The 27,913-nt window shown below is 43.7% G+C and overlaps 1 protein-coding gene across 2 annotated transcripts in view; it reads left to right on the top strand.

The window, feature by feature from the left end:
- The first annotated feature begins 411 nt into the window (after positions 1 to 411).
- Positions 412 to 27,913, top strand: part of EPB41L4A (erythrocyte membrane protein band 4.1 like 4A) — a 273,865-nt gene continuing 246,363 nt past the window's right edge. Inside the window, exon 1 of one of the 2 annotated variants that reach the window (XM_075541381.1) lies at positions 412 to 733. In XM_075541381.1, the coding sequence (XP_075397496.1) occupies positions 635 to 733 (99 nt within the window). In that variant the 5' untranslated portion in view covers positions 412 to 634. The remainder of the gene's footprint in view (positions 734 to 27,913) is intronic. The other variant, XM_075541380.1, reaches the window with a different exon arrangement.

Raw genomic sequence — 27,913 nt, 5'->3', positions numbered from 1 at the left:
GCTCTTCCGGCGTCCAGGTGCCGGCAGGTCGGTTGGGGCCCGGTGGAGACGGGGTGGGGGCGGGGGCGGCCGTAGCGGACTGGGTGACGACGCACGCCGCTGCCTCTGGCTGGGCCGTCGTGGGGACCCTTGACACAAAAGGACAGCCGACCCCTCCCCACGCCGCGGCCCGGCCCGGGGCTCGCGCGCCCGCTGCGGAGTCGCTAGGCTGGGCTGGGGTGGGGTGGGGGCGCGCCGCGGCTGCGCTCCGGCGGGCGCGGGTGGAGCGGGCTGAGGGGCGCCGAGGGGCGTCCGCGGCCGAGACGGGCCTCGAACGCCCGTCCTTCCGTTGCCCGGCGACTTTGGTCTCTTGTAGGACCGTGGGAGGCCCGCGGCGGCCCCACCTTCGGGAGCGCCGGAGCCGCGGGATGTGCGGGCGCGCGCCGCCGCCCTCCGCGCGCAGTTCGGCCGGCGCTTCCCCGGCGGCCGGCGGGCGGTGACTCGCAGGCCCGGGAGGCTCGGCCGCGCGGCCCCGGCCCGGCGCTGCCCCTCCGGCGTGGACAGACGCGGATGCCTCGCGTCTGAGGACGGACAGGCGGCTCGGCGCCTCGCTCTCGCTCGCCCGCCCGCCCGCCCGGCGACGGCCGCCGCAGACATGGGCTGCTTCTGCGCCGTGCCCGAGGAATTCTACTGCGAAGTTTTGCTCCTGGACGAGTCCAAGTTAACCCTCACCACCCAGCAGCAGGGCATCAAGGTAGGCGGGCGCGGGCGGGGGTCGCGTTCCGGGGGTCGAGGCGGCCGGCAGACTCCCCGGCTTTGTTTGGGGGCTGTCAGCGCGCGGGCCGGCGGCTGCGGCGCGCGCTCGGGTGGCCGAGCGGGGTGACTGCAAACCCCTTCGGAGAGGGAAGCCGGACCGTGGTGGGTGCCCGCGGTGCCACCTCAGACGCCCAAACTCTTCCCGGCACCCATCTCCGCCGAAACCCCGGATCCCCTTCTCCACCTGCGTTTCCCAAAGAGACGCAGATTGTGTATTTCTGCCGGACTCCACCCCAGCGTGGAGGGCTTGATCTGACTTGGTGGGTAGACTTTTTTACACCCCCCCCCCCCCGCAGGTGACTTCGGGAGATAGACTAGTTTCCTTGCGGATACACAGTCATTGGGTTGTAGCGATTGGGTTGCCTGCTTTTACAGGTGTGGGATGCTTCCTTTGGGCTGAAAATAGTTTCCCTTTCCTAAATAAACTGGCTTTATCCCCACATTAAGTAAGCGTCACTCAAAGTGACTCAGTAATAACCTTGTTCCCTTTTTTGTAGATCATTAAAATGCAATTAGTACTATTACCCTAGAGAACTCACACAAAAAGGCTGCGGGAGCTTGCAGAAGTCTACTTCCCTGCTAACCAAACCTGAAGGTTAACAGTTCAAATCCACTCGCCCCTCTGCGGGAGAGAGAGCGAGAGCGAGATGAGGCTTACCTGCTCGGTGAAGATTTTCAGTTTCCGTAACCTTGTTATATGGCCGCTAGGGTTGGAATGCACTCCATGGCAGTGGGTTTATGTTTACAGTTGAGCCTGACAGGAGCGCCACTGTTCCCATTTTTATCTTTTGCAACAAACTGGAAGGCGATCAGAATCGTTTTGCTGTTTTGTTTCTCTTTTCCCCACCGTTTTAAAATCACCGAGGCATTTTAGATAAAGAAGCAGCTGAGTCGGAAAGGAAAACTTTCCTCTCAGAGGAGGCCAGCTGAAAATTCATGTTCAGGCCCTCAAGTAACCTCTCTTCGTCTTGTCATCTCTGAAGTTAATTGTAATGGGGTAGGCCCAGGGCATCTCCCTGTATGAATCAGTGAATAATTACCACATTTTTGAAGCTTTATGCAAACTGAAGTTACTGTTGCTGGCTAAATATTTTGGCTTTAATAATGCCGTTGTGGGTGAACGGAATTCTCATTCCTGAAGTATCTTCTCTTTGAGGGCGAGGAAAGGGCAAGAATGATCAATTTTAGCTACAAGATTAATACTTTCCTGTTGTAAAATTATTTTGAATACTATCTCAGTTATAAGAATCAAAAGTAAATCTGTCTCATTTGGTATTTCAAGGTCAAGCATATTACAGGAAGGTGTGTATATTTTATTTCCAAGTGTTTTTAAAAAATATAAATAATGTGAGGACTTTGAAAATTTCTATTGTCATCTTCCATGAAATTGTTGAAGTGTGTGTGCTTGTGCATGCATTTTGGTATGATATATGTGTGTGTAACATATATCAAAAGAAAACATGTCACACACAAAAGAGAAAGAGATGGGGGAAAGAGCTTACTTCTCAAAACAATGCTATCTAATGTAGGGGACTATATGAATCACATAGGCAAGACAATCACAAAAGACTCCAAACTTCTTGATAATGCCTGGCATGCTTGTTTGTTTGGGGGTGGAAATGTTAAAAAAAACATGACTGATGACCTGATACAGGAACAACAAAGAAATCTTCCTGAAGTGCTGAGTGCCAAGTCATCTGGCATGTGAGCTTCCTCCTTAATCATGAAGCCATGCCCCTGTCAGCTGTAGAGTGTGCACATTATTCTGTCAAGAGATCAGCCGAGACTTGGGATCAAATGGAATAATTTTGTCAGAGAAATATGAATCAAAAATCCTGATCCATAATTACTTTTTAAAACTCACTGGTGCTTATCTTGTTTTACAAATAGGTTGAAAATCAGTGAGTATTTCAGTCAATAGCAAATTCATAATACTGTTATTTTGGATACATGCCATATTGCTAAACTGTAATTTAAGCAGGCTTTTGTTGAAAGCAATCATTTTGCAACAGGTTTGGCCTCTTTCCGTGTCACAGAAACATGCCACAATTATTTTGATGGCCATAAGTGTAACACAGATCTCTACTGACGCTGAGTTAGCTATATGTATAATGCTAACATAAAATGCACTTGTTAAGCACCTATCTACTTCTAGTATACACCGAATCAAACACAATTGTACACTTGTAAATTGTATAGTGCATGAAAAAGTATCTTATATATTGAATGACTGTATATATACATATTCACACACATAATTCTTCAATCCAGACTTGGCATTTTCTTCAACTGTCTATCATGGAGATAGGTGTAATTAATGTATACTGATAGCTTTGTTGTTGTGTGCTGACTCATTGTGATCTATGGAACAAAACATCAGTCAGTCCCGTGTCATCCTCACAATTGTTACGTTTGGGCCCTTTATTATAGCCACTGTGCTAATCCATCTCATTGAGAGTCCTTTTTTAATGCCCTTCTTCTTTACCAAGGACGATAACCTGTGGTAGTTACATGATCTGGTGTCAATTTGAGGATTAAGAGTGTAGAGGTGGAGTCTAGGCTGTCAACCAGGACAGAGCCAATGAGGTCTCTGTGTGGGCATGGTCTTCCCCTAAGGATTCTGGGAATTCTTGGATTTCCTCCTTGGAAGGCAGGAGAGACTTTCTCCTCACTCTGAGAGCTTCTACTGACTGGATACATGGAACTATGCTAGCTAGTGCCCTGAGTCGGAACAGCCATGTGGAGACCCCTGCCAGCACTGAGATGCTTATAAGGACACAGGTCGACAAAACTTCCCACACACTGGCCTGTGATCTTCCTGCATTTGGCATCATTGCATGTGTTTCTTGAGTCCGAAGAGGACTTTATAGATTGGTATCGGACATAAATGGGCTAATATTGGATTTATGGACTTGATCTTGACTGGGCTGGGGTGTTTTCTCAATACTCAACTGCTCTTGTATATAAAGCTCGTTCTTAAACACATGTGAGTGTGTCTATGAATTTGTTTCTCTGGTCCACCTGGACTAACACAATACCCCATACTGCAGTCTCAACTCAAACTCACTGCCATCCAGTTGCGTCCAACTCCCAGCGACTCTGAAGGAAAATGAACTTCCCCTGTGCATTTCCAAGACTATAACTCTTTTTGGGAGTAGAAAGTCTCATCTTTCTCCTCCAGAGTGCCTGGTGGTTTTAAACTCCTGACCAAAGCTTCACCCAGTATGCCACCAGGGTTTCTTCTCTATTAGTTAAATGAAATTAACACCTAGGCGCTCCAGAGGTGCTGCTACTTGACAGAAAGATGAGGTTATCTGTTCTTTTGAAGGTTTGCACCCTTGGAAACTCCTAGGGTGCCTCTGAATTAGAATATACTCGATTCTGGCTTTAGTTTGTAAATGAAATGAACAATTTCAAATAGCCTATTTCTATTATTATAGTGATGATTTTGGTTATTGCTACTTAAAGTAAAAATTAAGTTTGAGATTTAGTTATGCTTATATTTTCCCTGGAACTCAAATAGGAACATTTAAATCCCCCCCCCATTTTTTCAAGAATATTTCTAATATTTATTTTGAGATGACCCCTTTTCCTATTCTATCCCCAGTTCAATGAAGAGAGCTAAATTTGTTTTTAAAAGCATTCACATATTTTATCCCTTAATCGGAGGTATGTTGCTGATTATTAAATAATTAAGAATGTACTTGCATTGGTTTCATAATGCATGGTGAACTGGAAAAGGTTAATTATAATAAATTAAGGCAGAACGTTGAGACAGTTGTAAAAATTTTTTTCATATGTGCTATTTTTAAATGTTAACATGGTGTTCCTTATAAATAGCATACAAATATTTTTGAAAAGCATTTGGATTTGTTTAAAAACTGGATTATAGATTGCAATGTTAGTGACAGAGTGATTTTCTGCAATTTAGATAAAAGTTTTTTCATTGACTTCAAAAACTGAAGATGTGTGCCCACAGAAATTATTTCATATTTTCTGTGTTAGGATGGGTAGCATTGAACTGGAAAATAGCTTTCACTTAAAAATGAGGACAGGAAATAAGACAGGCGGGATAAACAATCTGGAGGAGAAAGCAATGGGACTGATGGTTCTGGGAGGCAGTGGGAAAGAAGTGGGTGTTAACAAATCAAGGGACAAGGGAATAACAAGTGATCTAAAATCAATGGTGAGGAGAGTGTAGGAGGTCTGATAGGGCTTGATCAAGGGCAATGTAACCGAGAGAAATTATGAAACCCACATGAAGGTTGAGCATGATAGTGGGACAAGAGGAAAGCTAAAGGAAATAGAGGAAAGAACTAGGAGGCAAAGGGCATTTATAGAGGTCTAAATACAGGCATGTACACATGTAAATATATATATGACGATGGGGAAATAGATCTTTGTACATATATTAATTGGTTTAGTATTAAGGTAGCAGATGGACATTGGGCCTCCACTCAAGTGATCCCTCAACACAACAACACTTTGTCTATTAAACTGGCATTCCATGATGCTCATTTTCCCCACACGATTGCTGAAGACAAAGCGGGTGCATAGCAAATGTGGTGAAGAAAGCTGATAGTGCCCAGCTATCAAAAGATACAGCCTCTGGAGTCTTAAAGCTTGAAAATAAACAAGGGGCTGTCAAGCTGAGAAGCAACAGAGTCCACATGGAAGAAGCACACCAACCTGTGTGATCAAGAGCTATCGATGAGATCAGGTATCAGGCATCAAAGAACAAAAAATCATATTGTGAATGAGAGAGAGTTCGGAGTGGGACCCCAAAGCCCATCTGTAGCAGCTGGACCTTCCCTTACAAAAGGATTGCAGGGAGGAGGTGAGTCAGTCAGGGTGCAGTGTAGCAACGATGAAACATACAACTTTCCTCTAGTTCTTTCATGCTTCCTCCCTCCACACTATCATCCCAATTCTACCTTAGAAATATGGCTAGACCAGAGGATGTACACTGATACAGATAAGATCTGGAAACACAGGGAATCCAGGACAGATTAACCCCTCAGGACCAATAATGAGAGTAGTGATACCAGGAGGGTAAGGTGAAGGTGGTGGGGAGAAAGGGGAAACCGATCACAAGGATCTACATATAACCCCCTCGGGGGACTGACAACAGAAAGTGGGTGAAGGGGGACTTTGGTCAGCGTAAAACATGAAAAAAACTAATTTATAAATTATCAAGGGTTTGTGAGGGAGGGGGGAGGAAGGGGGGAAAGAGTGGAAAAATGAGCTGATACCAAGGGCTCAAGTAGAAAGAAAATGTTTTGAAAATGATGATGGCAACAAATGTACAAATGTGCTTGACAAAATGGAAGTATGTATGTATTGTGATATGAGTTGTATGAGCCCCAATAACATGATTTTTTAAAAAGTGAGGACAATAAGATACAACTGTTTTTCATTTTGTGTTCATACAAATTTTTAATAGTTTCTGAATTTTCATTGTTTTAGAGGTAACTTCCCCTTGACAAGCAGGGAATCTTTCAGGCAGTTTGAGCCTTATCCAGTTTTTTAAAACCCCAGTTTATATAAATGCAAAGCTGTTGGCTGATGGTTGAGCTCTGCATCAGCACTTACGGTAACTGTTCTGTCCTGCTGTCTCTTGTTCATTCAAGTACGGCTTTCTGCTATGGTTGGTCTCTTCGTTTTTGAGTAATGTTTGTTCAAGGAAACTGGTTTATGTCCCCTTTGCCTTGTGCTGGGGATGTCTGTGGAGCTCTTCTTTTCATTAGGAAGCAAAATATGGATGTGGTGGAAACCTCTTTGAGAGGCTTCTGAGTCATTTGATTAGTGAAATCACAAGGTTTGAGTGTAAGTAATTGTAGGCTTCACAATTGCTGCTGCAGACATGAAGTCGATTAGCATTTCCTTTTCGGCAAGATTTCAGTCCTCTGGCTGTAATATCCTGAACACCCAGGTCCTCGGTTCTCCTTAGATGTATTTGACTAAATTAATGACTGGAAGATGGAAGGAAGCTCCAGTAACTTTTATGTCTTAAATGAAGTTACCTCCTAGTCAGCCTGAGGTTTGTGAAATAATAGTGTGAGTTAGTTTTAATGCTTTTGTCAGCAGATTCCTGAGATACTAGAAAAACAATTACGTATAAGGTGGGGATTGTTTTAAACATGCCACTTACCAAGTGTTTTCATTGTCATGCAGTTTGGATTGATAGAGAAAACAGGATTTAGGAAATTTGAAAAGCAACTTTTCTTTACAAATTATATTAAGTCTAAGTTTGAGTATCTATTCACATACCAGAATCAGGATAAAGCACAGTATGAAACAAGTTTATACTATAAACACAGTATAAAGAAGCGCTCCTACTTTAGATCTCTGTAATCAGTTACCGCATCAGGTGCGACTGGTCCCCTTCCGCACTTTGTATCCAAACTTCTAAACAAAAGTTGGATCCCTGTGTTGTAAAAGGAACTGATATGCAAAAATGCTCCTCAGTTTCACAAGTATCTTTTTTTAAAAAATTCTAAAACAATTGTCTGTGACTTGAAAGTGATTTAAAAGCAATTTAAAGAGGATTGAAGTGTTCATGCCTGGCTGCTGGTAGCCTTCACTGTGCAGTTCAGTTACTGTGCTTGTTCTTGAATTTTCTGAGGTTAAGCCCGAACAGTGTGTAAATTCGAACTAATACAGGGCCTTGATTGCTTTTGAGCATGACTGGTGATAAAGCCAAGTCTCAGTTGTAGGGACAGACGCTGAGATTCTCCTTTGATCATCCACATGAACAGTGGTTTGTTATTTTTATCCATTTACGAACAAGATGAGAAACTCTGCCAATCTTTTCCGTGGTTTGTGCCAGGTTGTATCCCATGGAGCAGGGCCAGATCTTTATTGTGGAGGCTTTGTCTTCCATTGAAGGATACTTAGTAGGATACTTCTGTGCATCAGATGACAGCAACACCGCTCCCTAGTCATGGTGGTAAAAACGACCCCCAGACATTGCCAAATATCCCATGTTGGTTTTGCCTTAGTTGAGAACCACTACTGTAGAGAATAGCAACTGATGGATGTACCTTTTGGCCTTTCACTAAGCACATGCTCACCCTAACCAACCTTCAAACTTGAATCAAGTGCCACATCTGCTAGGGACCCTTTGACTCAGCCTGCCCAGGCAGACTTGAGGACTTGCCTGTGGCTCCCATTTCTGTTACAGCACTTAGCACAATACAAGGATTTTTTTTCCTGGACCAGTCTACCTCTTCCAGCAGCTGGTGAACGCCTCCCGTGATTCCAGCACTGTACAGCTCATATAATAGATGCTTATTAAATATAATTTGAATAGGAGAATGAATGGAGTATTATAATAGAAAAAGGACACATGGAAAACCTTCTGGATAATGAGGATCCTTTGCCATTTTATTTTTACTAGAAAAGACCATGGAATAAAGTGAATCTTACTGTGAAAAATCTGTTGCCAAGATACTCTAATTTTTACATTGGTGATGGGTAGAAAATGAGATGGTGCAGTGGACCGAATGCAGGCAGCCCGTTGAAGAGCTGATTAGCAGCTCTTTCAGAAAACATGAAGCACACCATTTCTGTTCTCTAGAGGTAACTATTAGTGTTTCTCAGGCTCTTTTCTTTTTAAAATTATAACCTTTCCCTCTGATGGGAGAGAGTGTTGGAAGAATGGCATGTTTCAGTATATGGATAATGCATTCTTACCATTTGGTTACATTGCTTCCTCATCTCTTATTCTGTACATGGAGTATGTCCCTTGGTTTTGCAGTGTGGGTTTATATGGTCAGCGAACATTGGTGCGCCTTATAATCTTGCTGAACCATCCATTTCCCTCTTCAAGCTGCACAAGCCTCATCTGCAACCGACATCCAGTAGTCTAAAGCTTAATGAAAAGACAGCGCCAGTAAATTCAAGGTTTGGTTTTCATGAACCACCGCACGTTTTTCATTCCAATACCAAGTGTATTTATCTTCAGGCCTTTTATGAATGTGACAAGTCAGATCAGATTACCTCTGTCCTGCCAATCTCTGAGATTGACTTCTTTGGCAAAGCATGGTCTTCCTACATGGTGGTGGTATTGTTAGCTGCCTTGAGGCCGCTCCAACTCCTGGTGACTTGAGGTTGACTAAGACAGAAGCTGCCCTACCTTTTCGGCGCTTAGTGTGCTTGTCCATGGCTGTGCTAGTGGGTCATTCCATCTCATGGCTGCCTCCTGGACGGCTGTCCTGGTGGCTCGCCTGCCCCGGCCCTCAGCTTTAGGGTTGCTTTTTCCTGATGGTGTGTCCCCAGTCATCAAACGAGAGTCTTGCCATCCTCTCTTAAAAAAAAAAAGAAGAAAAAGTTTTAAATCGAGTTATAATAGTTAAACCCTATCAAGAAGGGGTGTACAGTCATCTTACTCAGCTGTGGAACCTCTTTCTTCCTTCTCGTACCCGTTGGTGTTGACTCCCCCCTTTTGATGGCCATCCTCAGTTTAAGGAACTTTCTGGTTGTATTGCTTCCATTCTCCCAGAGACTGACTTGTTTCTTCTTTTTTAGCAGTCCCTGGGGCACTTTGCCAACACCACAATACAGGGAGGGTACTTCAGTTTTCCTGCTCTGGGTTGTATGAGTAATTGCCTTAATTGCCTTTTGCTTCTGTGCCATACATTCTGCTTTTAAAGTCTGATATAATAAGATAGACCAGGTATCTGTTATCACACGTTGTAGACATTGAATAGGTGTGTTAAGGTCAGGAACCAGTCAGTTTAGTTTGTCATTCAGAAAAACCCTGCAACTGCAGTTTGGAGAGTATACCATTCTCCAAAAAATGCGACCTGCATTCCTTCCTTCTGAGCCACGTGTGTATTTCCTGTTTTGTTGTGCTTTTTTTTTTTAAGTGAAACAATCACTTCTCTTTAATGCTACCTTTTGTGAATCCTTTGTCTGTAACTGGAGATTCTTGCGAAGAATTTCCCCAGGGGCTGTAAGGTACCTCCACAAACTCCCCCAATAGCCACGGGTGAGTTGGAAGAGCCTGGCAGTCGCTTCCAGACATGTAAGGGGTTTGTTTTCCTGGGGAGGAGGTTGACCTGCCAAGAGGAAGTTAGAACAGAGATGGCCGAGCTGACAAGGAAAATGGAGAGGTGCTGAGTACTCCTGCACACTGACAGAAACCGAAAGGTCAGATGGCAAGGGCAGAATCAGCCGACCGAAACTGAAGAGGGCTTCGACTCCAGCAGCGCATTGTTTAGAAAAATGACACGTTCTGAGCAGAGGAGAAAGCATGCTTCCTAATGCCTGGGGTTCACTCCTTTGTGGGGATCGTGTTTCAGGAGTTGGTTGGAAAGTGTTTGGTTTGGCATCGATTTGCCGTACAGACACTGGTTTGCATGAGGCTCAGCCAGGTCCCTAACCTAGCCCATGGGAATACCAGCTAAGTTTTTGTTTTGTTTTATAAACAATTCTGGGCTCCCTGGGTCCTTCATGTAGAAGGGTGTTTGGGGAACCCAGTTTTAAAATGGGTTTCCTGAAGCATTCCTTTGCCCAGGCCTTCACACGGCCGGCCACCTGACAGGGTGCCGTGTGACCAGCTTCCGTGTGTGCCCTCTGCTTCTTCCTTTCCCGAACCTGTGTTGAAATCTGGATCCTGCGCATCCTTACATGTGATAGGGTGAGGGACCCTGGGAGCCAGTCACTGGCTCATCTGTACACTGACTGCCTCATCGGTGATTGGGAGCATTTGAAGAAACAGTTTGAGGCTTGTAGTTTAGAAGGTGCCCAATCATGTAGTTATTAGTATGTAGGGGTCCCTGGGTAGTGAAAATGGTTACCGCGTTTCACTGCTCACTGACATGCTGGTAGTGTGACTCCTCCCGGAGGTACTGTGGAAAAAAGGTCTGGGGATGTCATTCTGAAAAACCAGCCGCTGGTAACCCTACCGAGCACAGTTTTACTGTGACACACATGGAACTGACTTACGGTCAACTGGTTTTTCATTTCTTAGTATGCATGATGTGTGCACAAACCAAGAGGCAGTTGTTTGAACAGAACAAGGGAACATGGCCTGGCTTAAAATGTGGAAAGGTGTGCGTCAGGGTTGTATCCTTTCCCCATACTTATTCAATCTGTATGCTGAGCAAATCATCCAAGAAGCCAGGCTTTGTAAGGAGGAATGAGGCTTCAGGATGGGAGGAATACTCATTAATGGCCTGTGATATGCAGTGATGTAACCTTGCGAGCTGACAGAGGAGAGGGCTTGCGGCACTGACTGACAAAGATCAGAACATTGTGATAGAGAAGCATTTACTCTTGGGACAAGTTATTAGGACATGAATTTCACTGCTACAATATTTGGATGTTTCTGCTCTCCGGATCCTGGGAGAAATAGGTGGTTTTTGCTGTTGTTAGGTGCCCGTGAGGAGGTTCTGCCTCACAGTGACCCGTGTGCCACAAAACAAACAACTGCCCGGCCCTGTTGCAGCCACCGGGTCAGTCCATCTTGGCAGAGGTCTTCCTCTCTTTCGCAGCCCCTCTGCTTTACCAAGGGGGATGGCATGTTTCAGGGGCTGGTCTCTCCTTATAATGTGTCCAAAGCAAGTGAGATGAAGTCTCACCATCCTTGCTTCTAAGGAGCATTTTGGCTGCACTTCATCCAAGACAGATTTGTTTGTTCCTTTGACAGTCCATGGTACTTTCAATATACTTCGGCAACCATAATGCAAAGTCACGGATTCTTTTTCAGTCTTCTTTTTTCAATGTCAAGTTTTCACCTGCGTGTGAGGCAATTGAAAGTACCATGGCTTGGGTCAGGTGCACTGTAGTTCTTCAGGTAACTTCCTTCCTTTTCAACACTGTAAAGAAGGGTCATGCAGCAGATTTGCGCATTGCCATGCGCCTTTTGATCTGGTGACTGCTATTTTTCTGTGTATTGATCGTGGATCTGAGCAAGACTAACTTCTGGAGAAATTAAAGGGCTTTGGCCTTGGCCATTTGACTTTGACTTTAAATCTTTTTCTTTAATTATAAGAGAACCTAGCCAACTCACTTAATATCTTTGGGTCTCTTCCCATCTGTAAAATTAGGTCAAGGTTCTTGACAGTGTCTGAGATGCTGTTCAAGAAACCTTTTGCTTTACCCCCAATGAATAGTAGCTATTGTTATTAGAGATGGATTGCCTCGCAAGAGGGGACAAGATCCTCTTTTGGGGATTTCTAATTAGGATCAGTTCGGAATGAGTAGTAGCTATCAATGGAGCACACTGATAGCATAGTGGGTTACATGTTGCTCTGCTAACCTAAAGGTCAACAGTTTGAAACCACCAACTGCTCCCTAGGAGGCTTTCTACTCCCTTAAAGAGTTTATAGTCCTGTAAACCCATAGGGGCAGTTCTACTCTGTTGTACAAATGGATGAATGTTGACTGATTGAATTAATCTTAATAAGAAAATGTACCACCATAATTTTGCTCATGAATCTGAGAAAAAACTAGACTATTCTCTCCTTTATTTTCTAGGTGTCCTGGGTGAATAGCACATCTGTTTGGCTCAAGTTCTTGCTTATTTAATTTTAAAAAGTAGCATTATTGAGATATAAGTCCAATTCACCTATTTAAGGTATATTTCTCAATACCATTGAAAAATCTTCACAACTAGACAAGCAGAAAACATCATGATAAATAGTGAAAAGATTAACATTTTCAGAATTTAGTTTTCCTTGGGTCCATAATCCACACACGTGGAAGCAGTCATCAAGAAATCAAATGATAAAGTGCGTTGGGCCAGTCTGCTGCAAACTCTCTGCCACCAAGTTGTTGCCGACTCATAGGACAGGGTAGCGTTGTCCCTGTGAGTTTCTGAGATTGTCACTCTTTGCAGAAGTAGAAAGCCCCTCTAAAGTGTTATAGAGTAAAGATGCCTCCCCACTCTCCCAGCCCCCCTAAAGAGTAAAGATGTCACTTTGAGGACTGAGGTACTTTCACTGGCTTTGTGATAGGTGGGTTTGTTGTGCCAACATGGCCAATGAACACATGTGAGATTAGTTGAAGGGCAGAGAGATAAATGGCTCTGTGAGAGCCTCGCCTCTCTCTCTCTTGCTCTTTGATCATCGGACCAGTGTGTGGCTGCCCTGCTTGTTCTGTGCCTCCATTTGCAAGCTACACTACCTGTGGGACGTCTACCCGTGGACTGTGTTGCTGTAACTTGAGGTTCCTTCAAGACCTGCTTTGCCACACTTCTTGAATGTATGTCTCTTGAGCTGGGGACTGTCGGACCCTGTCATCTGGCTGACTGTTGGTGACCTGCCAAGAATCGATGCATTTGAATTCTCTAATTATTGGTAAAGAATATTGATGTGCCACAGACTACCCGCAAAACAAGCACACCTCTCTGGAAAGAAGTATGGCCAGAGTGCTGCTGCTTCTAAACAGTCATTGGCACATAAGCCATGCATCATACAATTGAATAGTTCAATCCGATCAAGAAGAATTGTGCAATTATTACTACAATTTAAAAATGTTCACTTTCTTGTTCTCACTGTTATTAGTGCCCCATTTCCCCTCCAACCACTCCTGCCACACCCCCAAGAAACAATTGAAGCGTGGATGGCAAGAGGTTGTCTCATGTACTTCAGATATGTTACCAGGATAAGGACATCCTGCTTGGTAAAGTACAGGGGTAGCATTAAAGAGAGGAAGACTCTTAGGGAGATAGAATGACACAGTGATTGAAATAATGGACTCAAATAACTAGTGTGAGGATGATGCAGAACCAAGCAGCGTTTTTGTTGTTGTTCTGTTGGTTTACTTGCTGGGCAGCTAACTGAAAGGTTAGCAGTTCTACTCTACCAGCTGCTCTGTGGGAGAAAGATGAGGCTATCTCCTCCCATAAAATTTACAGTTTCCGAATCTCTTTGACAGTTCTACTCTGCCCTATAGGGTTGCTGTGAGTCAGCTGTGTTTTTTAAAACGTTTTATTAGGGGCTCATACAACTCTTATCACATCCATACATACATCGATTGTGTAAAGCACATCTGTACATTCATTGCCCTCATCATTCTCAAAACATTTGCTCGCCACCTAAGCCCCTGGCATCAGCTCCTCACTTTTACCCCTCCTTCCCTGTTCCCCCCTCCCTCATGAACCCTTGATAATTTATAAATTATTATTTTGTCATGTCTTGCCTTGTCTAGTGTCTCCCTTCACCCACTTTTCTGTTGTCTGTCCCCAAGGGAGGAAGTCACATGTAGATCCTTGTAATCGGTTCCCCCTTTCCACCCCACTTTCCCTCCACCCTCCCAGTATCGAAACTCACACCACTGGTTGTGAAGGGATCATCCGCCCTGGATTCCCTGTGTTTCCAGTTCCTATCTGTACCAGTGTACATGCTCTGGTCTAGCCAGATTTGTAAGTAGAATCGGGTTCATGATAGTTGGGGAGGAGGAAGCATTTAGGAACTAGAGGAACAGTGTATGTTTCATTGTTGCTACATTGCACCCAGAGTGGCTCAACTTCCCGAGACCCTTCTGTAAGGGGATATCCAGTGGCCTACAAATGGGTTTTGGGACTCCACTCCGCACTTCCCCCTTCATTCACTATAATATTTTTTGTTCTGATGATGCCTGATAACTGATCCCTTTGATACCTCGTGATGCCACAGACTGGTGTGCTTCTTCATGTGGGCTTTATTTCTTCTGAGCTAGATGGCCGCTTGTTTACCTTCAAGCCTTTAAGACCCCAGGCGCTATATCTTTTGATAGCCAGGCACCATCAGTTTTCTTCACCACATTTGCTTGTTCACCCGCTTTGTCTTCAGCGGTTGTGTCAGGAAGGTGAGCGTCAGAGAATGCCAATTTAATAGAAGAAAAGTATTCTTGCATGGAGGGAGTGCTTGAGTGGAGGCCCAATGTCCTTCTACTACCTTGATACTAAACCTATAAATATATGCACATAGATCTATTTACCCATCCTCATATATATATTTGCATATATACATGCCTTTACTTAGACCTCTATAAATGCCCTTTGCCTCCTAGCTCTTTCCTCTATTTCCTTTTGCTTTCCTTTTGTCCAATTATCATGCATAGTCTTCATTTGGGTTTCAGTAATGCCTCTTGGTTACATTACCCTTGATCACACCCTACCAGACCTCCTACACCTTCTTCACTACCCATTTGGATCACTTGTTGTTCCCTTGTCCCTGGGTTTGTTAACTAACACTACTGCCTTTTCCTCTCGCTCTCCTTCTCCCATGCCCCCCCTACTGTCGATCCCATTGTTTTCTCCTCCAGATTGTTCATCCAACCTATCTTATTTAGACAGACCTGCGGAGATAATAACATGCACAAAAACAAGACAGAGCAAAACAAAGCAATAATATACAATAAAAAACAACAACAAACTAATGAAAAAACAAAACACAACAAGAAAGAAAACTTGTAGTTAGTTCAAGGACTGTTTTTGGCCTTTAGGAGTGTTTTCCAGTCCAGTCTGTTGGGGCACCACGCCCTGGCCCCGAAGACCACCTTCAGCATTCCCTGGGGACCTCGCTGCTCCATTCCCCTTAGTGTTTTGCCTCAGTGTGGCGGGATCAGTTTGGGCGCAGTTTCCACACTATGTCTCCAGTGTTGTCCCTGGTAGGGCAATGGTCAGTGAGGGGCATCATGTCTCATAGTGGGGCCGCCATGTGGTCCTTTCTGTGGACTAGCTGCTCTAATCGGGAACATCATCCTCAAGGCCTGGTGGGCCAGGATGCGCTCCACTCTCTCCTCCTCCCCCTTCATCTGCTCCTGTGTGCTCCGATCAGATATGTCCCTGTCCTGGAAGGATGTGAATCTTTATGGGAGCCAACTGCCACATCTTTGTCCCATCGAGCAGCTGGTGGGTCCTCCTCACCGACTTTTGGTTAGCAGCTTTGTGTTTAACCACAACCCCACCAGTGGTCTTTGTTTTTAAACCTAGGTCACCTTGAACATTTGTCTATTGATATTCTGGACATTCCTGGCATATTCTGGACATTATGTCTATATAAATAAGCTCTTATAAAACTTGGCCTTTTCTGAGTAGCTTCCTTCCCTTGGGGCAGTAGTTTCAAGGTTCAGCACATGTCGCCTGTGTCAGTACTTCATTTTTTCTTTTTTGCTGAATAGTAAAATTGCATGGGTGTGTTTTCCCATTCATCAGCTGACGGTCATTTGGGTGGTTTCTACTCTTTGTATAATGTGGCTATGAAGATTCATTACAAGTTTCTCTGAGGATATGATTTGATGTCTCTTTGGTATATACCCAGAAATGGAACTGCTGGGTCATACGGCAGCTCTGTTTATTAGTTTGAGGAACTTTCAGCTGTTCTTCAAAGTGACTACACCATTGTACGTTCTCACAAGCAGTGAATGAGGTTTCCAGCTTCTCCAGTACTTGATAATCAGTCTTTCTGAGCATAGCCCTGTCCTAGTGGATGCGGCACTCTGCTGGGTTACTAATGCAGTCATGGGAGAGAGTCTACTTCCATGAAGGTTTGCAGCCTCCGAGACCCTCTGTTCTCTTTTGTCCCGTAGGGTCACTATGCATTAGGGCAAATTCCATGGCAGTGGATTTAGTGATTGTGAAGTGGTATTTCATTGTGCATTTGATGTGCATTTCCCACTTAATAAGAATGAACGTTTTTTCATGTGCATACTGGCTTTTTGTATATCTTGTTTGGAGATAGGACTATTGAGATCCTTTGCTCATTTTTTAATTGAATTGTCTTTTTATCATTGAGATATGAGTTTCTTATGTTGAATACATGTTCCTTGTCAGATAATTGTGTATTTTTAAAAATAATCTTGTTGGCATGTATTTCACATATCATACTATTCAGTCATTCAATCATATTAAGAGTTATGTAATCATCAGCAGAATCAATTTCAGAACCTTGGCTTCTTGTACTCATTGTTGCTAGCTCCATATTTTCCCCTTGCCAGTCCTCTGTAACCTGGCTTTCATATACAGAAGGTCATACAAAACAAAAACCGAAGTTGACAAGAAAACAAAACAAAACCAACAACAACAATGACTAAATAAAACACAGAAAAACCTAAATCTCAAAAAAAATCAAGAAATATTAAAAGACAATTTTAAAAAGGGAGATCAAATAGTATTACATTTTAAACCAACTCCCTCTGCTGTAATCGACTTTATAATGTCCTCTGGAGTAGCCAGGCTATTGACATCCCTAGACTGTGGTCAGAGGGAATTCACCATAGGTTTAATTCATGTGTGGACCCGCTCGTGGATTTTGGACTTACACTGTTATCCATTGCCATCTGCAAAACGGGTATTCACAATTTAAGCTCTGAGGCCATTACCTCCTGCTGGTTTGGTTTTATTATTTATAATCCTTGGATCACACAGACTGATGTGCTTCTTCCATGTTGATGTAGTTGATGCCTATTTTAGGTGGCTGCTTGTTTAAAGATAAGCCTTTAAGACCCCAGATGCTATTTTTTCTGCTTACCAGATATTTGATTTGAAGCAAAATTTTTTAGATTTTGATGAAATTGAGTTTATCCTTTTCTTTTGTCACTTGTGCTTTTGGTGTCATAGCTAAGGAACCTCTCACCTAACTCAACGCCATGGAGATTTACGTCTGTGTTTTAGGAGCTTTATTGCTTTGGCTCATATGTTTAAGTCTGTAATTCACTCTTCATTCCTTTGCATGTGGCTATGCAATTGTCCCAGTGCCATTTGTTTGAAAGACTATTATTCTTTTTCCATCGAATTTTCTTGGCATTCTTGTTTAAAAAAAAATCAATCGACCATAAAAGTGAGGATTTATTCCAGGACTCTCCGTTCTATTCCATTGATCCATATGTCTATTCCTTAACACTGCTTGTTTATTTTCATAGGTTCTGTGGTAAGATAACTAGTGCCATCGAGGATATTTTGACTCAGTTGTAACCCACATGGGTCACAGTAAAACTGTGATCCATAGGCTTTTCAATAGGTCTTTTCTTCTGAGGTTCTTTGGAGAAATGTGTAATTTAGCAAAGGAAATACTCCTTAAAAACATTCAAGGCAAAACCTCATTTCCCTTGAGTGGATTCTGACTCATTGTGATCCTATAGATTCTTTATGGAGCAGATAGCCTCATTTCTCTCCTGCAGAGCAGTTGCTGGATTTGAACAGCTCTCCTTGTGATGAGCAGCTCATTGTTTGCCTGTCTGTCAGCAGCACTCCCAGTCAAATCAGTGACATTTAATACTTTGATAAATACTCTGCTTTCCGCTCTATTGGACCCGTAAGAGCCTAGAAGAGTGCTAGGTGTGTTGGCAGAACATAATAGTCAAATAATGATTGAGGGGCTGTTTTGGGCTGCCACTCTATTGCTTTTGTGTGTAAAACTGTACAGGAGTACTTCGATTACAAAAACCTTTCTGTACAAGCTTTGAGTGTTGCCATTTGATCTTCTTACAGGATTGGCAGACTCTTTCTGTATTTAACTTGGTGGCAGGCATGAAGACGTATATTTGTATTTGTTTTAAGAATAACTTTGTAAAAAAAAAAGAATAACTTTGTAGTTTTAATCAGCGAAGATGTGGTACGTTAGAAAAACAATCACCGTATGTATGGTTTTCATTTTTCACCTGGAAAGAATTGTTCTTTTTTTTCATGAGCACTGCAGTGTGACATGCTTTCCTTATAGAAAATAATATAAACAGAAGAACAGCTCCCAACACAGACACACCTTCCCTGTTCTGTGACTTCCTTTGAACTCTAAGCTCCGGTGATCCCTCACCACATTGCAGGTAAAGGCTGCTGAGCAGCTGTAGCTTTATGGACTTCAAGTGAAATCCCCCGCGACTGAGGGCTATTCTGGAAAGCGGCATAAATGTGTAAACTTTACGATCTTGTTTGAATTAATACATTTTAAAAGTTAGAAGTATTCATACGCTTGAAAAATACTGATAGACATGCTGCAGCAGCCCCCTTTGTGAGAAGAGTCTGTGTCTAGAATCTAGATAATGTCATAGTGTGACACAGTCTTTCACATTCACTCCTTTCTGCTTGCCTTTGCGTTTCCCTGACATCTCTTCATGCCTTTGCTCGATGGTTCAGCTGTCTACTTCTCTCTGCCAAAGCAACTTGTGGCCAATATCCTCAGTTAATTCATCCCTAGATAGCTCTCTGAAAATGCAGCACGCAGCCAGGGAGAGGTGAGATAAATGACACTTAAACAGTGTAGCGGACATTGCTGCAGTAGCCAGTAGCTCCAGCTCATCATGACTCCGTGTAAAATGAGGCTGGATCATTGTGTTCTGTAGGGTTTTCATGGGATGATATTCAGAAGTAACCCTCCCCATAACCAGGCCTTTCTTCCACGTCTCAGTCTTGAAGCTCTGCTGAAACCTATTCCATGTCTTATCCACATGGGAGTGTTCACTGACAGGTGAGTGCATGTAGGGCTCATTGGGTGGACATTCAATCGGGGTCTCCCTCATAGGAAGTTGAAGATTCTACTGTATCATCATTGATCTCCTAGTGGGCATCAGGAATCACCATATCCAGTCTTTGCATTCTACGAGTAAGAAAATAGAAACCCAACAAGCGATGGTGATTTGCCAGAGCCAGCAGTTGGGCCCAACACTTGTGTCTCTTGGTTTCCTATTTGGTCCTGTTTTCCAGTGTTTACCAGCCTTCCATCTACCTACCACTCTCAGTTCTTTTGCAGCAAAGAAAGGCTGAAAACAGATTATAGAGAAGAGGTCAGCATTTATTGGAAATCATTTATGTTTACTGCCAGTTCCATCTCCTCCTCCCATGCTCCCCAACACCTTTTTCACCCCCTTCCCCTTTATGCTCTCATAGGCTTAGGGCCTGGCCTGATTACCATCTGCCGACTTGACTTTTGAATTTGTGTAAATCACCCTTGTTTAGTTACATGAGGGAAACATAAAAGATTATGTAAAATTTCAGAAGGTTATTTACAATTTTATTTTTGGCCTTTTAGAAAATGCATATTTCTCCAAAAGGTCTAGAATAATGTATTCAGAGTGAGGATATTAAAGCTTGTAACACTCAGAGATTTTCCTTGGCCTTTATTTTGCAAAACCTTTACCTTGAGTTCTTACAGCTCTCTTCTGAATAGCTCTCCAGGAAAGAAAATTAAGAACTGATTAGTGACCCTTCTTATTGCCCAAGGGAGGATGTGAGAGAGGAGAGCAGAAAGGTAAAATTGCTCTTTTCATGAAAGGTTTCAGATGGTCCAGTCGTCAGGCAGCTAATAGATCTTCTCCCTTGACAATGACCATCTCAGCGCCTCTGAGGCTGTTTACAAGGGCTCTTGAAGGATGCGCAAATGTTCTCAAATTGCCCCCAAGCCTGCTTCTTTTTCTTTCAGACGTGTTTTCATGTCTTGTTCTGGAGCATGTATCTGAAGATACAGAAATAGTTTTTGAGTGTGATGGTTATATGGGATCTGGTCCACTGTTATGTGTCTGTGATGTAAAATATGTATTTGTGAACTTAATTCTACAAGAGTTTACTCAAACTGTAGTGCCCAGGGTTTCAGGGGTAGATTAGGTAGTGATGTGAAAATGGCTCGTGTCCATTGGAAGTTTAATCTTCATATGGAGTGTAAACACTGATTAGTTAACTAAGAATAATATTTGTAATCAGATGGTGGGTTATGTTGAAAAGATACTGAGATGGTCAGGAATTCTGAAAATCATGTCTCTTATACACCTCCTCTTAGCAACTCATCCAACATTTCACGTTGAACAATGTAAATAGTAAAAATCATGTATCTGTTTTGTGCATTAATGAGAACCTCTGGCAGCTGGAAGGAATGCTGTCTGTGATGGTCAGGTTATGTGTCAACTTGACTAGTCCTTGATTCTCAGTGATTTGACAATTAGGCAACTCTGTGTTTTGACAGTTATGCAATGATGTGGTCATATTTCACTTTTTTTTAACCTGATGTCTTTTTCCACTTTTGTGTAACTTTTGTATGTTTTCTAGAGGAGCAAAACCAATGAAGCTTATGTCTGTATAAGATTTCTATCAAGGAAACAGCTCATACAGTTGTAGAGGTGGGTAAGTTCCAAGTTGGTGAGGTCAGATGTCAGGCTGGTGGCTTCTCCTGACTCAGATAACTGCAGAGGCCGATGAACCCAAGAATAGCAGGCTTCTGGCTAGAGAGGTGAATAACTCCAGGTAGGCGGGTAAGATGGCAGGCTGTTGATGACTCCCAGGATTGTCAGGCAACACAGCAGACTGCTGGCTCAAGTCCCAAAACTGGAGATTAGATGATACAGGATCCAGACCCAGCAAAAAACAAGAAAGCTTTTCTACTACATCCATTTATGTTAAAAGCAGGGCATATTCCCAAGGAGATCACATTGTGAGGGATCATTATGTCTGAGAATTCTGACTCAGCTATGTTGATACAGAATCTTAACTATCACTGATTTTTGTATAAAAAGCATATTGATAAGTGAAGAGTGAATATTATTTATATACTAGGGGTGGGGTTAATTAGGAAAGGTACTTTATCTGAATCCCTTAGAACCTTGTGTGGTTAAGATCTAAATCTGTGTCCAATTCCAGTAAGATAGTGTTTAGAGTCAGGGTTTAAAGCGTTTCCCACTTTGGGGTTTTCCTCGGTCTGGAGGCCACTCATTATGCAGTGTCTCTAGCCAGGCATGGGTGGTATCTCATAAAGCAAGCACGTTCAAACGTCTGTAGCTAAAAAAGGAAAGCAAAACCCAGGGTAATTACTCCAATTCTGACTCTCAATGTCCCTATAGGACAGAGTAGAAAAAACTACCCAATAGTATTTCCAAGATGTAAATCCTCACAGAAGAACACTACCACATCTTCCTCTGTGGAGTAGCTGGTGGGGTCCAACTGCCCCCTTTTCAGGTGGCAGCTGAGTACTTAACCACTGTGCCCCAGGGCTCCTTCTGTAGCACAGCACATGGATACTTATAGCCAGGTTGGTTAACTAGAGACTACAGTAATCTTACACCAGTTTATGATGTAGTTTATACCAGCATATGTTATCTATTGCTATATGACCGATTCCCCAAATGCAGCAGTTTAAAAGGAGAAGCATTTATCATCTATTGTTTCTGTGGGCCAGGAATCCAGGAGATTCTCTGGATGATTCTAGTTCAGGGTCTCATGACTAGGACTGCAGTCAGCTGGGGATGGAAGCTCTTTCATGCTCACTCAGGTGACAATACCTCTGTTCCTGACCACATGTCCTCAGAACATGGCCAGAGCAAGTGGTCCTGAGAGAGAATCAGAGCCCAAGATGGAAGTTGCAGTCTTTTAGAATGACCTCTTGGAGGTGGCTTCCCATCACTTTGGGGTACAGTATTCTGTTGCTCACACTGATCAACCCTAGTGTCTAAGGAGGTGAATACTAGGACACAGGAATTATTCGGACCTGGCTTGAAGGTAGACTTGCGTCTAAGTTGTTATCCAACCTCAGAAAAAAAATGAACAGTTTTTGTATCTTTTTTGGGAGTGAAAAGAAGATTGTGAATTTTCATTAGATGAAGGCTTCGTGAGTGTGGTATGGGGAAGAGTAGGAGTTTTCTGGGGAACCCTCTACCAACTAGTTTTCTGTGTGCTAGAGATCAAAAGCTGAATTTGATTCTTTTTTTTTTTCTTGTCAGAAACAGATCTAGAACTAGACTTGGAGAAATCATCATAGCTGTATGAAAACGCCATTGAAACCTGCTCAGCATCAGAGAGCCACACACAAGCCAACACTGACAGAGGCGGTGGCTGTACCTGAGGTTCATTGGTCAGCAATAGAACAGGCTCTTATGCATGGAAGGCAGACTTCTCCTATTGATCCACTGCCTCTTCACAGGATGCTTTAGACAGTTGTAGGCAGTAAGATAAAATTCAGTTTTCCTTGAAAGGCATTTCATCATTGTATTTGTTTTTCTAGAAAAATAGGTATGAAAAGAGCTCTTTCTTCAAGATATTGACCTTGGTGAAAGCTTTTCCAGTTTTTGAAGGACATAACTGAATATAAGTCCCTTTCCATTTCTGGTAAGTTTTAGTATAGTCAGGAATAGTCAGGAACGGACTGGCCAGCTTGTCTGCTCAAGTGTAAAGTTCAATGTGCATAACTGGGATTGCTTGTGATAAAGATGTATTCCAAAAGTGAAACTTAGGTTTGGAAATTTGGGCCACGTTTGAAAGTTAATATTCCTTGGGGGAGTAGATTGTAAATTTTAAAAAAATGAAGAGTTGCCATTCTAATGCTAATTTTAGTGGTTAAGAAACTAAGTTACTATTTACCCTTTGTAAGAATCTGAATTGCCATTTTTGAAGATCTGCAAATTTTGACAAATCATTATTTTCCCAGAATCTTTGTCCAACAAAGCCTGAAACACTCTCCCTTAGACTGTCTTTCAGACATTCCATCCCCTGGGGAGATGGAGGTGGTGACAGTGTCATAGAAACACCAGTACTGACACAGGCATTATGGTGACACCCACAGAAGAGCTGTACACGAAGCCAGCTGACCCAGATCAGTGTGGTCAGGGCACTGATTTCCTGTGTGAATGGTGGGGGAAAAACATTTGGGCTCCTTGTTTTCAAGATTAAAAATCCTTGAATTTTCCTCCTCATGCATCTACTGAACTCTGTGTGTGTGCGCGCGTGTGTGCATGGGCGTGCTAGAGAAGAAAGATATTTGAGCTAACATTCAAATACCATATTAATAATTGGGGTCAGTGTAAGAATAAGTGTATAACAAGCTGCTCTTTAGCAAACTATTTCTCTTCTAAATATTCATTTTAAAAGAGGAGTAGCAGCTATGTCCTTGCAGTTGAAGAATTGGGCTACTGAAAAAGAGGTGGGCATATTCAACAGTATGCCCTGTTTGAAGCTGTGGGATGGCATACAGCCTTGGAAACCTTATGTAGCATCACCATGAGTCAAAACCGGCTCCCTGGTAATGGGTCTTAATTTTGGGTTTACTCAAAAATGTTCAACTTTTGGAAAGTTTCATTGTCCAGGACTTAATGCTTCCTTAGAGTGTGCTGTGTCCTCCATGTGCTTTCTCCCATGCGGGTTTGTTTCTGCAATAGCTGCTGAGCTGCCCAAAGCCATGTTTTCAACAACAGCTCCTGTGATTGTCAGAAGAGAGCGTGTGTCTGCCACAGCTGTGCTTTGATTTTTCCTGTATCTTTGTCCTCATGGGGCTAGATAGTTTTTTTTCTTCTTTCCTTTTAAGGTTGGAGTAGCAAACTGACAAGAAAAGGTAGTCTCCCCTGCCCCATTTAACACATTCTGTTGTTCTGAGTGGACTCTGTGGCTTGTTAGACATGCCAAGTTGCCATTTTTCTGAGCGTTCTCAACCAAGAACGATGAGAAAAACTGATAGGCTGACTGGTGCGTTTTGAGGTCTGGCTGCATGCGTTTGTCAGAGTTCCATTTCCATTGGCCAGGCTCTTCTGCTTGGGTGAGTTTGGCTTCTTTCGGGGTGTGTTAATTCTGATTTTCGGCAGACACAGGAGTGAGAGTCTGTAGGAGCACCCCTAGTTTTTCGTGCGTACCATTAGGTTTTACATTTCCCCATAAAGGGGCGCTTTGAACAGAGAAAAAGTCCATGTGAACCACACGGGTATTTGCTGATCCAAGTATATCTGGTCATGTCAGTGCATGCAGGGATAGCATTAACAAAGAAAATAAAAATCTCCCAAATTAGTAGAGAACATTGACCAAAGGAAAAACCCCTCTTGACCCCTGGGTAGAGAATAAACATATTTACATGTCTGAAGCAAACCTAGTGAATAATGTTCACATGCTTGCATCAAACACATAAATACGTTTACTCTATTAATGACATAGTACAGTGGTTCTCAATCTTCCTAATGCCGTGACCCTTTCATACAGTTCCTCATGTTGTGGTGACCCCCCCCCCAACCATAAAATAATTTTCGTTGCTACTTCATATCTGCAATTCTGCTACTGTGATGAATCGGGTGACTCCTGTGAAAGGGCTGGTTGTTCGACCCCCAAAGGGGCCGCGACCCACAGGTTGAGAACCACTGGCCTAGTGGGACAGCCAGCTTGGCGGCTCTTCCAGCTCTGAAGGTCTGATGGTCTGGATGTAAGGCAGCCAGGGTGGCAGGTGCACGTTTTCGAGCGTGCAGGTAGCATCTGTGATTTACCTGGTCTGGAGCCACAGTCAGCTTCTCAGGACGCAGCCTTCACGGCTTACAGTGGCTCTTGTAGTCCCCTCATAGTGCACAGAGAGTCCAAGAACATCCATTACAGTTCCTTGTTCTGACCACTTGGATGACTGGTTTGGTGGGCAAAAGAATGAAGCCTTTTGATTTTATAATTCTTCATATTTTGCTTTTCTTGTTTGTGTCTAGACCTTATTTTCCTCTGTAAAGCTGCTTCATGGAGTAGAACTGTCTTCGATCGATGGTTTCCCATAGGGAAAGGCCGATTGGATGGAAATGTTCACAATACGAAGGAGGCGCCCAGCTATTTCATAGCTGACGGAGCCTTATTAGCACTTTGACTCTCTTCAGAGCACGAGTCAGAGTGTTGGCGGGACAGAAAAGAAGCACACAGAGAATTATGAGAGGACAACTACTTTCTAAATGCTGACCAAGGCTGGACAGGTGGTACTGTCTGGGTAGTCAGGTGTGAAAATCTCCTGGGTAAACGGATCTTGAATTCGACTTTTAAAATAACTGGGCTTTCATGTACAGAAAGCATAGGTTCAGTAAAACTCCCGGGACAGTTAGGGGAGCTGCCTGAACCTAGAGGCAAAAGGGAAAATCAAGTCAGAGCTGGTTTAGCCATAAGGTAAGGGCTAGTGTGAGGATCACCAAGAGGAGGGAAGACTTGCTCATAGGTCAGAGCAGAGGGGTGCCCTGGTGGCACTTTAGGAAATTCAACTGGCAGGTATGGACTCGAGGCTGGATTGGAGTGAGTAGGACCTGGAATCTGAGGAAACGGTTGCTGCGTGTTGATAGGAGCTGGGAGAGGATGGTGGCAGTGGAATAGTGTGGAGGGGCGGGTAGTAAGGGTGTTTTGGATGGTTGTGCATTGAACAACTAACCTGACCATCTCCATCTGAAAGTCCGTCCAACCTGTATAGCATCATAGCAACAAGGATATGAAGTGCACCAGCTGGGAATCCAATTCAAATCCCCACCATACCCTGCTGCTGTGATTCAAACGCATAACAACCTTACCTAGGGCAGCCAGGATGGAAGGTGAGAATCCTGCCAGTGAATCACCCTGTCCCACTTAGCCATGTAGAATCTTGCAAATTTGGAACCAGATAAATCTTGTTTTACATCTTGATCCCACCTCCTCTCTACTGTGTGATGTTGGACTCAGTGTCTCTGAGTTTCTTCTTATCCTGTGTTTTTTTAGAGGGCATAGTAACATCTACTAAATCTAGTATTGTTTTAAGGATGAATGAATAGATGTATATACATATATATGCACACTCAACTCATTGCCATTGAGACAATTCCAACACATAATTACCCTATAGGATAGAGTAGAACTGCTCCTGTGGGCTTCCAAGATTGTAACTTTAATTTTTTTTTTCCTTTTTGAGGAAGCCGGGGAATGTTTTATCGACAACCAGGGACGTAACTGCCAGAGGGGAGCACACAGACCGCTAACTAAAATCAGTAGTCAGCAAGGGCTTGGGCCAGAGCGCTGCATCCTGGGGTCCTCGTCATGGTCTTCCACCAGCAGATACACAGACTGGCTCCCGGCGAGGGTACAGCGGCTGGGGGCTGCCGAGAGGATGTGTGAGGCCTCATGATGAGTGACAGGATAAGGTAGTAAAAAGGAGGGAGGGCCCATCGGAGCCAACACCAGGTGGAGGACTGAACCACCTAAGATCTTATTAACAGCTGCTGTCTTCTCATTGTTTATCTGTTTGCCTTTGTAGCTGAGGTGCTGTTGATGTGGGGGGTCCCTCTTGTCTGCCACAGCTCCTTAATTTGCTCCATCTTGACTGAAGGCTCACTGTCAATTTCACTCTCCTTTCTGGTCAGCGTCTTCCCTTTAGTTAGCTGCTGCTTCCCTGTTTGGGTCTGCACGCAGATACACCGCTGTTTCTACTGCTCATTGTAACTCTTTGCATGAGAAGAAGGCCTCATCTTCCTCCCTGGGATCGTCTGGTGGTTTTAAACAGCTGACCTTGTGGTTAGCAGCCCAACTCTAACCCATTGTGCCACTGGGACCTCCTAAAATGAATGTGCTTATATGCCTCAGATTTTTAATACAGATTTGTATTAGGAAATTTAAACAATCGACTAAATCACAAACCAATGTACTTTATAGCCTAAGTGATCGTTTCTTTAATTTATTGTTTCTCACCATTTTCCCCAGAATCTCCCGAGTCCCTTAAGACAGGTGGTGCTTTCCACAATAGGTTTTCTCTTCGGGGATCAGAAGTTACTTTCGCATAAGTTCACGGCTCATTAAATTAATTTAAGAACCAACAGCTTCAAGGGCCCGGAAACCAATAATTTACCTGTAAATGTGTGTTTATGCCTGGAACTCAGAGCGGGGGCTTAGCAGGGAGAGGAATGGGTCTGGAAGCCACTTTGCCAGGCCTGCGGGCAGTTTCCTTGCCCTGCTGAGACCTAGTGGCTGCCGGGGGTTAGACAGTTCAGGGCTCCCTTTTCCTGGGTCTACCAGGTTGACATTCTGAAGATTAAAACCAGCTGGTCTTTGTACCGATTAACAGTCCCATGATACAGCACAGGAGGGAACTGAGGCTCCCAGCCGCCCCTTGCCTTAGTGATTGAGCGGGTGGATGAGAAGGCTGGTTGAGCTTTTGGTGAGCCTGTGGATGTGAGGGTCTTTGTACAAGGGCTGTCTGTTTGTAACCCTGCTTTTCCCTCTCCCACCATGGTTCTGAGCCCTGGATGCCCATCACAGTCGCCTATGGAGCTTTGAAAGCGACTGGGGTTTCTGATTCAAATGGCTTGCGTTGTGCGGGAGCTTAGATGTATTTTTAAACCTTGGCCAGGTGATTCAAATGCCCGGCGTGGCCTAGGACCAGTTACCGTAGTCAGGCTGATTTCCAGTGATGGGTCCAGCCTTCCTAGCTCTCCTTCAGCCTCCTCCAATCTTGATTCCCCTGACCCTGTATCC

Source organism: Tenrec ecaudatus, chromosome 2, assembly GCF_050624435.1.
Source record: "Tenrec ecaudatus isolate mTenEca1 chromosome 2, mTenEca1.hap1, whole genome shotgun sequence".
Classification (NCBI taxonomy): Eukaryota; Metazoa; Chordata; class Mammalia; order Afrosoricida; family Tenrecidae; genus Tenrec; species Tenrec ecaudatus.
This window is presented reverse-complemented; position numbering and strand designations above follow the sequence as displayed.